Consider the following 12,409-nt stretch of genomic DNA (forward strand, 5'->3'; position numbering starts at 1 on the left):
CCATCAGGCATTGGGATATCAACCCAGAATTCCAATGGGCAGCGGAGACTGCGGGAACTGTGGGATAGCTACCCACAGTGCAACGCTCCGGAAGTCAACGCTTGCCTCGGTACTGTGGAAGCGCTCCGCCGAGTTAATGCACTTAGAGCATTTTCTGTGGGGACACACACACTCGAATATATAAAAGCGATTTCTAAAAAACCGACTTCTATAAATTCGACCTAATTTCGTAGTGTAGACATACCCTAACACATTTATTTGGGCACAGGTACTCCTCCTTCCATTAACTGAACCCTGGCCTTCGTCGCACGCTGCTGACCATGGGCTTCAGCAGTTTCCCCGAATCGATTGCCAAGGGCCCAGCCCCTGCAGCTGAAATGAGCAGCAGGATCCAGAGCCAGCCTGGACGGATAAGGCCCCTGGCTTGGGGCGCACTAGGGCTTCGGCTTCTGAGGCATGAGGCGCCCCCCGCAGAGCTACACCCCCCACGGGCGGGGAGCCCGGTGACAGCGGGACCCGACCCGGCCATTCCCTTCCCCCAGCGCCTGGGGCGGGGCAGGGAACCTGTTGGGCAGCCGCTGCTTCCGTCTCCTTTACCCCGCGGGCCGTAATCCTCTTATAGGCGGCCGGGCTGCGTGACGCACGGGCCCGGGCGCCCAATGGGAGCGGCGCGGGCCCCGCGACGGGAGCCCGACGCGCTATAAAGAGGGGGACAGCGCCGCGAAGTGCGAGCCGAGAGCCCTGGACGCGGAGCTCGCAGGTCGTCCCGGCCCCGCGCGGAGCGCACGGACTCCCAGCCCCTCTCCCCGGGCCGGGCGCACGGAGGCCCGGCACTCCTGGGCGCAGACGCTCCCCTGTCCCGGGCGCGGGCCACCCCTTCCCCGCCGGGGCGCACGGACTCCCCCAGCGCCGGGCACTGCCTGGGCCCCCTCCCCCGAGGGTAGCGTGATTCTCTCCTTCCCAGCCCGACCCGCCCCCCAAGTCCCCGGCGCACGGACCGAGTCCTTGGGCCGATGGAGAAGGGGAAGCTGGGGGTGCTGCTGGAGCAGCCGCCGCGGACGGTGAGCTGCAATGGGTACGCGCTGCCGGAGGAGAAGCCGCCGCCGGAGAAGCCCCGCTACGCGCAGGGCACCAGCGCGCAGTGCCTGGACAGCTGGAAGGAGGAGAGGACCCGCAGCGAGGAGGACAATGAGATGAACCTGCCCAACCTGGCCGCCGCCTACACCACCATCCTGCGCTCGCTGGGCGAGGACCCCGAGCGGCAGGGGCTGCTCAGGACCCCTTGGAGGGCAGCCACTGCCATGCAGTTCTTCACCAAGGGCTACCAGGAGACCATCTCAGGTATGGGGTGCATAGGGGACCCCCATCCCATCTCAGGAATAGGAGGCGTGTACGGTGCAGGGGTGCCCCTGTCATCACTGTGGGAGAAGGGTGCAGGTAGCCCCCAAACCAGGACATTTGTCATTTGTGAGGACCCTATGGGTGTAAGATGTCTCCACTATCAGGAGGCCTGCTGAGATATTGAAGTTTGAGGGTGCAGGGCTCTACTCCAGCAACAGGAGAGCAGCAGGAGGGCTAGAGATGAAGTGGATGATACAGGGCTATTCCTAGAGGCTAGGGCAAAATAGTGCCCCTGAAAAAAGCAGAAAGAGTAAAACTTCTGTGTTAAATCCAGAAAACTTTCCTTATTGTAAACATTACACACTGCCTAAAACAATCCAGCTACCAGAGTAACGCATTCAGGACTCCTGACCCTGTGTAGAGATGAGGAAATACAGGAAAGTTGCCCTCAGTGTGTCATCCATGATGGAATCAAATAGGATGGTTCCGCCTCCTCCCCGCCACCCAACTCCAAGGTTTACTTTTGATTAAAGTTGGGTGAAATATCAGCTCCTTGCAGTAGTGGAGCAGACCTGTGCTCAATAAATCACTGAGGGAAAATTCTTGAAACACATCACTGCAGTAGCTTTCAAACAAAAACTCTGCTTCCTGCTGACTCAAACAGCTAGGGGAAAAAAGTGTGTCATTGATCCTCTGATTTCCTGCATGTTCCTGCTTTTAAAATGCTTTTAAAAATGTCTACTTCCTCTTATCAGGTGTGCCTCAATTGGAGGGGGGGGGGGAATGTCATAAGGATCTCCTGATGCCAGGAGACTTCAGGGTAGGTAGAGAAGGCAGTGCCTACCCTGATTTGACTGGAGTATATTGACCAGAGTTGCAAGCATGCACTGAACACATCTGACAGTGTTGTCTACTTACTCCCAGATATTGCCAGTTTCCACTGCATCATGCAGTGTGGGGTTTTTTCTTTTTGAAAGCTTGTGCACTTTTTTAACCCCGTTGGCCTAGTTGTCTGAGACTTGTGTAGATTTTGAGGCTTGCTCATCAGATTTGAGGTGATAAGCAAGCCAGAGTAAGCAAATTTAATATAAGCCTCCATGATATTGTTTTCCTTAAACAGTTTATAAACTGAAATCTCTGATGTAATTTAACTGTTGTCTCATGACTGCTCCACTATAATATTGTCAGTTTAGTGCTACTTTATATTGACTTATCCAGGGTGTAGGTGAGAAACAGTGTAGCCCACGAAAGCTTATGCTCTAATAAATTTGTTAGTCTCTAAGGTGCCACAAGTACTCCTGTTCTTTTTGCGGATACAGACTAACACGGCTGCGACTCTGAAACCTGCTTTCTCAATGTTTCTCCTTTTCTTAGTCCCTAACCTTGCAAACTACTTGCAGCTAAATTTTCCAGGTGTCAACTTTAAACTCAAATAGTGCTGACTGGGCAAAGCAAGAAGGATATTGAGCCCTGGCCCTGCCGTCTAAACTCTCTGGTTAGAGACAAATTTTACAATGCCTGACAGTGTCTAGCACAGGGGTCCCCAACGCGGTGCCTGCGGGCACAATGATGCTTGCCGGGGCAGTTGTATGCGCCCGCAGGACACCGCCTGCCGAAATGCCACCGCGGAGCACGGCCACTGGAGAACCACCCGCCGAAATGCCACCGAGAAGCTTTGCTGTTTTTTGGCGGCATTTAGGTGGTGACGCTTCCCCACAGAAAGGTTGGGGACCACTGGTCTAGCACAATAGGGTCTTAACCTGAATGGGGACTCTAAATGCTACTTTAACACAAATCATAGTACCAGGGTTTGAAAATCTCACTGCTGCTCACCAGTCTCAAGTGAGTACATGGTAGATTAGCAATTTCTATAGGATTCAAGCATCAACTTTTTAAAAAGCCTTGTGATTGCAAAAGACCAAATATAAGCCAATGCAGTTGTCTTCTATGATCTACAGCTCCACTGTCTACTTTTGTTCATAGCATTGTCAAGCAGCAGTATTGTGAAACTAACAAGATCATGGTCAGTTTCATGGCTGCTATCCAAACCCTTATGGTGTCAGTGACACAGTCAGGAGCTGTGCCAATGGCATGCTGTTGCTGAATGGAAAAGCTGAGCCACAGCAGAGGCAGCAGGTACTGGTATTCTTCGCAAGGGAGGAGAAACCAAAAAAAGAGACTGGAGGAGAAAGAGGAAGGTTTGCGCCAATCTTCTTCTCTCGTACCAACTCCATTGCTGCTTTGATGGGGAGAAGGGACAAAAGCCATCTCCTCCCTTCCTGTAGCTAGAGGCACATGAATCTTACAGTAATTGCACCCAGATAATTATGTGAAAATGGAGGCACCCCAAAGGTTCAGTAACAGCACCCTCCCCTTGCCGACAGCCTTGTGTGGCATATGGGACTGCACATCTCATTAGGCTATTGCCCTTGGACTTCACTAGTAGAACATTTCACCCTTGCCTTTCACTAGTGCATTTAGTCCTTCTGCTTGTAGGTATCTGCTACACTTTTCAAACCTGGCTTTACACCCACAGACTTACACATTGTTCCCCCACTCCTCCTTGATGAGGGGGTCAAAGAGTTAACTGAGCAAATATATAGATTGTAACTATATGTGTGTAACTTTCCTGGCAGTCTTGGTTTATTTCTTATTCTGTAAGAACACTGCTTAGGCAGAAAATCTTGAGATTTTATAAATGGAAAGTGTGAAAGTCCCACATCAATAATTAAAAAAGGAGGGGAAAAAAAGAGTATAACTGTTGCAAATGAAAACTTATCTGCATGCTGGTGCTGAATGCTGGGTCCCCGAGAGAGGTGTATAGATGTGGGTACTCACCTGGCTGTAACTCAAAGGCAGCTCAAAAAGAGCTAGTTTATTACAAGCAGCAAGGTGTGGAAAGATAAACCTGGAGGTGTCTGCAGTCCACTTCAGAGCTCCCAGTCAACTCCTAATTTTCCTCTTATCACCCTGCTTGCTGCCTGGTAGATGGTTCTCATTTGTCTGACTACAGGGCATCAGCCTGGGACCACCATGTAAAGTCAACTGAGATGTCCCATGATAGCCAGCTGTCTCTTCTCTGTGCCAGTGTCTAAACCCCACTCCTTGGGCAACATCCCTGGGAACTGACCTAATTTCTAGCTCATTCAGTAGCACTTCATCCCTGCTATGCCATCTGCTCCCTGGTGGATTCTGAATGGGCTGTCCCCATTCCCCATCTCACGAGGGAGCACCGCATTAGGCAGTTAGGTCACTACACTCCTCTCCCCAGTGTGGTGTCAGAGAGGGACCGGGGGAGGCTGCGTTGCAGCAAGGCATGTCAACTATTTAGTTGCTTGCCACTGACAATTTTTAAAAAACCAAAATACGACTTATTCTGATGTGGAAACTTTCTCATGTGTGACCCAACCATCTCCCTTTGGAGATCAGTCATAGAGCGGGTGGCACAGAGCTTTGGAGGATGGCAGGAAAAAAAAAAAACTTCATGGAAGACCCAGTTGGGACAATTTTCTGGCAGCCTCTCACATAAGGAGTGTCCTCCATGCTCTGAAGATGTGTTCATGGACAGGAGGGCAGAACTGGGTCAAAATATCTTGCAGAAGCTTCTGCACAATAACCAGACTTAGTGATGTGGCTTTGTGGCTTTATTTTTGGACTATTTTTCAAAGGCGAAATGAGGCTGCAGTGCGAATATGGTGCTCATTTCCCCCCTCCCCCCATCATAAGCGGAAGCATCATCATTTTCCAGTCGCTCCACTCCTCTTCCCCTCCCCATCCTCTCTCCCCCAAAGAACAACCCCTCTCATTCTCCAGTTGAAAGCAGACAGTCCTTCTCTCCCCCTGCCCCCCATTGGCTAGGTTGGAGAGGAAACTGTTGTGGCTGGGGGGTGAAACCTGTGGTTACCTGGCAAAATGTGCAGGTGCTGAGAAGACTAGACTTAGGAGCTGACGCTGCTTTAACCTCCATAATGTAGATCCTTAAATGCAGTTATAAGAAGAAAGGTGCTATATTTAAAAAAAAAACCACAAAACTATTTATATCTAAACACTTCAGGGCAGGGACTGTTTCTTACTATTTTTGTACAGCTCCTAGCACAATGGAGCTTTGATCTTGTTAGGGCATCTAGTCCCAGCTGTAAGACACAGAGTGCGGATACCATCTTGTCACACTTCTGTGGCTGCAGAGAGCCAAATCCGAGGAAGGAATTCAAATAGCTACAAATAGTCCAAGTGTATGCAATATGACAACAGGGTTTTAAAATCGTAGATCTGAGTATCTGTATTTCTAGTTATACAATGGGATTTGTGATAGCTTATTTCTAAAGAAATTAGTCTTTAGTTTGCTGTAAAGATCCCAGAGAAAATTCTGATGTTCAATAAACTCAGATATCAAACTTAGTGAAGACCATATAGAGACTGTAAGGTCAGGAGACGTACGTAGTATAAAACATGTGCCAATGTATAAAATGTTCAGCTTAACTCTGTCTAGAAATGAAAATGGGGCATCATGTTGTTTTGTCTCTTTGATTCTGAATGCTATATATTAATCTTGAATTCTGAATTGGCTGAAAGAGGTGGGCAAAATCCAGAGTTTTCTGGCTAGCTATTGGCTATACCTCTGAATCTCCTTACCTACCCTGCAGCCACCTCCATCTCACCTGGTGAAATCAGAAAGGAGAAAGCAGGAGAGCTGTGAATGCAAGGTCATACGACTTTGTGTATGACTGGCGTTTTCCAAAGCTCATGTTTTAATGTATTTGGATTGTACAGTGTCATCTACCATTAGTATTTTCAAAGATTGGCCCACAAAGAAGAAAAAAGTACTGTGGTTTTGCCCTATTCTGTTTCTTTAGGGTGTGTAAGAAAGACCTGAAAGGCTTTAAGTATTTTTCTGCCTGGAAACTTATTCACCTTCTTGAAAGAGCAGAAACATTTAATCTTCTTATCTTTGTTGTCAGACTTTTGTGATTCAAGACTCGATTGGGAGATTTTTAACCTTAACTGAAAAGCTTTTTTTAGCAAAGAGCTTTCTTTCAATTTTTTTGGTTTTAGCAACTATTAAAAATAATTAAAAAAAAAAATTTGGAACCACCTGGATAAAACTGTCATGCTGTCTGGAGTGGTTCATGACCTTGAGTGTAAACCTCAGGGCAAACTATCAAGATGCAGGGCAGAGACCCCAAACTTACTGTGTGTTCTAGAATTAGATTTCACCGACCCAGTAACAAATGTGAACTCCTGTCAGTCTCACCGTGGAGTCACAGACAGTCCCTTTGGGCACTCCAGTCTATCTTGCCAACAAGGCAAACTGGACTTAGTGATAGTTGGTTGCCATACACCAATGGTAATCAATTCCTTTTTTTGTCAAGGTCCAAATTTCTTGGTTAAGTCCAGACTCCAGAGAAAATAATACAAAAATAATAACAATGATGATAATAAGTAAATAAAAAGATTTCACGGTCCATTCAAAAGCATCTGGTGGTCCTGATTTGGCCTGCAGTCTGCCTATTGACTACCCTGTCATACACCAAAGATTGCAAAAGATTCAAGGTGCTTCCAGTCCCAAGAGAACAGTCACATACTCCAGTTCAATTTGTACCTCATACCTCACACCAAAGACGAAGCTTGTATCCAATCCTATAGTAAACTGACTGAAGATTTATTAACTAGGAAAAAGAAATGAGTTATTGACAGGTTAAAGCAGGTAAGCATATATCCACAAATGAGTTACTGTCTATGGTTTTAAAAAGTGACAGAGCTGTAGTAACCTGTCCGCACAAAATGTCTTTTAGGGCTAACCCAGGCTGAGCCTGGGGATCTCTGCTGCTGTTTTCTAGCTCCAGCCCTATGAGATTTCAAATAGCAAAGACAGAGAGAAAATTTTCCTGTGTCCTTGTGTTATCCCCTTCTTCCAGCATTCAAGCCAACAGGACGGGGTTTCTTGCAGGTACCACCTTCATGGATGTCAGAGGGCCATTAACCGAGCCTTTGTACTGTGATGTTCCACAATGGCCCATTTAGTATTGATAGCCCTCAATGGGTGGTGGACCATTCCTCCTGAGTGGGGCCAGGTCTACGCTACAGACTTATATCGGTATAACTACGTTACTGGGGGGAGGGGGTGAAAAATCCACATCCCTGAGTGACATAGTTATACCAACCTAACCCGCTGCGTAGACAGAGCTTTGTCAATGGGAGAACTTCTCCTGTCAACATAGCCACTGCCTCTCGGGGAGGTGGATTAACTACGCTGACGAGAGACGCTCTCCTGTTGGCATAGGAGCATCTTCTCGAAAGCGCTACAGCGACGCAGCTGCATCGGTGCAGCATTTTAAGTGCAGACCTGCCCTACGTTCACAGATGCAGAGCAAGCATTTTTACAGTTATCGAGCTTCCATGTCACCTTATAGCTGGGATACAGACATTACAAGTAACGTTTATGCATGTAACAATTTTACAAGCATTCCATGCAGTCTAAACGCTAAACATGTTCTTATAACTCTAATACCTACTGTGGACAATGCTACCATACAGGTGAGCTGGTCTGGTTTTGGCTGATGCCGACAGCCTTGGCAAGAGCTGGCACCTGGTCTGTCAGCGTCACAATTACCTCCCCTCAAGTAACCAAGTTTCACTTCCTTGATACCAGTGATACGTTAAACCTAACTATTTTTTTCATAGTCTGCCTGTGCTGGGGAGACAAGACATGGATTTGTGACAATGTAGGGAGGAGAAAAAAGTGTGTAAACACAGTTTGCCAAATACAAGCCTCTGTAAATCGTAAAAGAGAAAAATAGGGTAGAGGTCAACTTGTTTGCCTCGTTATAGGTTACCTTTGAGACTACCACTGTGTGCTTTCATGGCTACTTTGGTGGTAATGACTCTAGTGGTTTGTCCTGGCCTACTTCACTTATGCTTGTATTTAGTATTGATGTTCTGCAGTTATATATTATTGTACTTTAGTTAGCACAACAAGAAGAACAATTATAACAAGCATCTAATATTGATTCTAGTTTATGCATTGGCCCTTGCTTTGGAGTAAATGATTCTATACAGCTGATCTGTATTAGCTTGTTCTAGAATTATAGAAATGAGCTCCTATCTTATCTCTGACTTCTTCCCAATGATATGAAATCAATGAAAAGCAAATATAAAAATATCAGCACTCTGATCTGAAGTAAAATGGCCATCTGTAGAAAAACATTTTTTAAACTTCCTGTAGCAGTCAAAGTCAGATAGAAACTGGATTTTTAAAATCCTGTCTTAAATTTAATTAATTAAATAACATTTCTCACAAGACATAATCAGAGGGAGGGTCTGTTTGTCTACTAAATGGTTCTTGGAGTAAACTTAAACTAGAAAATTGTACATTTAATTAGATTTTCCATAAATAAAAGTAAAGGCGGGTAGTCTATCAGTAGCTGGTTGTCTTTAATTCAGTGTTTGTAGATCTGCTTCAGACTACCTGTCAAAAGTTCCCTTTTGTGTTGTGGGAGAAAAGGGGGACTCCTTTTATTACTTAAACTTTCTAGGAGGCTGATGTCTGTAAGGCTGTTAAACTATCAAACATTAACAAGTATATAACAGTGCAAACTTAAGAAAAAGCACACAATAAATGAACAAGAATAAGTGGAAATATCCTGTGGCAAGCTAACATTAAATTCTAACTAGAATTCTAAGTCTTCAGATTTGCTGAAATAACTTTTTCTAATTTAAACGGAAGGATGAGTATTCTGAAATGGTGAACTTCAACAAAGCTGATTTAAAAAGATGAGGTGTAACTAGTTGGTTCTTGCCCAGCAATCCCACAGCAAAAACCAAGCATTGGCATGAATAAATACCGGGCATTTGCAGAAGGAAAATAACTTGTTTACATTTGAATACTGAAGCACTTTAAATAAAACAACATGTTCATTAAGGGCTGCAACTACTGTAAAATGGTGCTAGTCACGCACAGCAAAAGCCTTGCACACCTTTTGTTGAACAGAACAGCTCTAAAATATGGCAGTGCATTCAGTTTGTCTTTCTGCTAAAGACAATGTGTTAACTTACTCTGTGCTGCCTCAAAGGTATTAATTGAAGAATCTTTATTTGAATTTTAAAAAAACAACCTCATGAGATACAGTTGCACATATTTTTAGATGCAATTGTTCAGTAGCCCTACTTTCCTCGACGTTTGTTTTTGTTCAGATTGTTACACCTGTGACTTTTGTTTTCATTTAACCCTAATTACTCAGTGACCCTGTACTATAGATCTCTCATTTTAAGGCAAAACCAATAACATCTGACATTATGCCCAGTACCAATAGACTAACTTCTGTCAAATTGTGTACGGCTTGGATTTCTTCTTTCGGATGGAGAGTACTGAATAAATACCACCTTACTGCTATTTTCCTTATCTTTTGTCTGTGGATTTGGTATTTTAACTGGTGACAGTGGTGGGGATAAATTCATAAGTTCCTGAAGCTCAGTTGGTTTGCTGAGGAGTGTCCTTGCTAAACATCACAATGTAAAAATAGAGAATCTGAAGCTTAAACAAACAGACTGTTTGATCAGCCAAACCACCCTTTTCTAAAAGATGGTCGGTTACTCCATTCTGTTTCTGTTATTGGAGACAAAAGGTGTATTGCTAGATCTTAGTCCACAAACAATCTGTTCAGAATTAAACATCATTTGTAATGTACTGGCTAGATGGATCAAATAACACAACTTTTCAAAGGCTGGTTTTTACACAGACCTACACTGTTGTTTTCAAGAACAGTAAATTTCCAGCGGTGCATGTGGTTTGTTATGAAAGCCAGTAATATCAATTAACTTTTCTTGCCGGGACGCTTTCTTTCTTGAGCATGGTTACATAATAGGATCAACTTTCCTCCCCCCTGGACTATTGCACTAAGTCTCCAGGCTTTTTAACCACTTTTTTTCTCACTATTAATGCCCTCAAATTACACTTGTTTGGCAAAACTTCTTTGGGTTTTAGATATTAACTTAATTTTTTTAACCTCTTTATCTGTTTGAGGATCCTCCTTATTAAAGACTTGTTTGCTCTTATGCTGCCTTTCTAGTCCATTGTTTCAAACTTCTCTACCTTCCATCTCTAGTTCGCTGTTTAATGGTTCCCATGATATTATGGTAACGTTATGAAAACCTTTATTGAAATCTTGATACATTTTAATGAGGCTCTACATAATCCTGCTTTCCCTCATATTAATAAATGTATCAGTAAAAAACCAATTTAAGAATTTTGAAATCTTAGTTACATCTGAGAATCTGTAATAACTGTGATCTTTCATATGAATAGACTCCAATCTCATGGTGTATGCAGAATACATTGATAGGAAACCAAATGAATCTGTTCCAATGACACGCAGTAATGTTATTTAACTGATTTTGACTTTTCTCTTCTCTTTTTTTGCCTTTTTAATATATCAAATTATTCTTCAACCTTTGCTTTTGCTAACTGAGGGGTTAGCCCTTGTTTCTGAAACAATTAATTCCATCTGGGGTTGAGCACACAATTCTAGTCCTTATGAGAGATGGAGATGACAGACAAACTTTTATAAGAACCTGTAGGTAAGATTTCTTCCTTTAGTTTCAACTCGGCAGGAATATATGTGAGGGGAACAACGTGGATTTGATGCCTATTTAATCCTTGTATTGCTTCCTTTTTAGTTCTGTTGTCTATTTAAGCAGCAGTGTTTTCAGCCCATGCTTCCTTTAATTTGGAGCCTCTTTCTTTATTAAAGGTTTCTTGAAACTCTGCATCCTCCAGAATCCCTTCCTTCTGAAAACTTAAGCATTAAAATGCCACGACACAATAAACTCTCCGTATATGGCTGAGAATTATTACTGTTCACTCTGATTCAGTAAAAAATATATCAGAATTCTGACACGGTGTATCTTTCTCTTTTTGATATTAAAGGCCACCATAATTTTCATGCCTTGCCCATCAATAATATTTTCCTTAACTGCAATCATTTCCTAACACTAATACCTGGATAGAATGACGATTTCAACCTTGGATTTATTTTTTGCTTTCCAATAGCAATTTAGGGTTTTAGAAGCATTCTGAAATTACATTAGTTTCAAATCAATACGGCTGGTGTTTCCACCCATGCCCAGTGCAGCTGTAGCGTGTGGCCATATCTTGTGCATTCTTTTGGGTTTTTTTTTTTGTTTTTTTTTAAAGTCTATCATTCCTCATCATTGAACACAATCAAATCTTACCCCCCACAGTTCTGTCAAGGTGCCTTAATCTTGACCTGTACAGACCACACCTCTTTGGATGAAGGTAGTTCACATGCGCTCCTTGGCCTCTGAGATTGCTTGAACAGTGTCAGTTGGATGTGGACACCCTCCTCAGTCCAGTTCCTATGACTGAAGGTGAAGCCTCAGATGTCTTTGAACCAGTCACCCACAGGAGAGATTGATTGTCCTGTTCTATCCTACTTGCCCTGGAACATGTTAGACTGACTAGATTAAAGATGCTTGTCTGAATCTGAGGACACCTGTTACAGACTACTGGACTTTTCTGTGTGTGGTTCTTGCCTTCTCAGTCTGTTTTAGAACAAACCTACTTCTCTTTTCGCTTAACTGTTAACATGTTACTCACTTGGCACTGATCCCTTGTGAAAGGAAACAACTATACAGTCTTGAACAGAGTAAAAATTATACCTCTGTTGCAGAGCGGCAAGTTGAATGTGCTGCAGCCAGAGGCTAACTGTTGCTTAACATTTATTGGTAATCTGCCCATTCAAAATGCAATTCTTCGAATATCCTAAAAGCTCCATGGCTTAGCAAATAATTCCCCCCCCATACTAAAAACGCTCGTTAAAATGAAAGGACCTCTTTGAAACTTGAATATCAGCTGCTTTTAAAGTGGCTTAAATCAGAGTGAAAGCAGCCTATGAACTTTTCATGTTTCCACTATTGCGATGCATTGTCAAAGGAAGCAAATGTAAGTGTCAAAAGTGTTTGTGAAACTGACAGGATGTATCAAGAAGCTGTTCTGTATAGTGCTGTCATCTTTCATTCTCTTGACCTATCCAGCCGGCTGGCAGGAGATGTA

At 43.9% G+C, this 12,409-nt stretch overlaps 1 protein-coding gene across 1 annotated transcript in view; it reads left to right on the forward strand.

Moving 5' to 3' along the window:
- Positions 1-642: 642 nt before the first annotated feature.
- The window catches only part of GCH1 (GTP cyclohydrolase 1), a 31,305-nt gene continuing 19,538 nt past the window's right edge, over positions 643-12,409 (forward strand). The window contains exon 1 of the mRNA XM_073350071.2: positions 643-1,341. Within this exon, the coding sequence (XP_073206172.1) occupies positions 1,014-1,341 (328 nt within the window). The 5' untranslated portion in view covers positions 643-1,013. The remainder of the gene's footprint in view (positions 1,342-12,409) is intronic.

Source organism: Lepidochelys kempii, chromosome 6 (assembly GCF_965140285.1).
Source record: "Lepidochelys kempii isolate rLepKem1 chromosome 6, rLepKem1.hap1, whole genome shotgun sequence".
Classification (NCBI taxonomy): Eukaryota; Metazoa; Chordata; order Testudines; family Cheloniidae; genus Lepidochelys; species Lepidochelys kempii.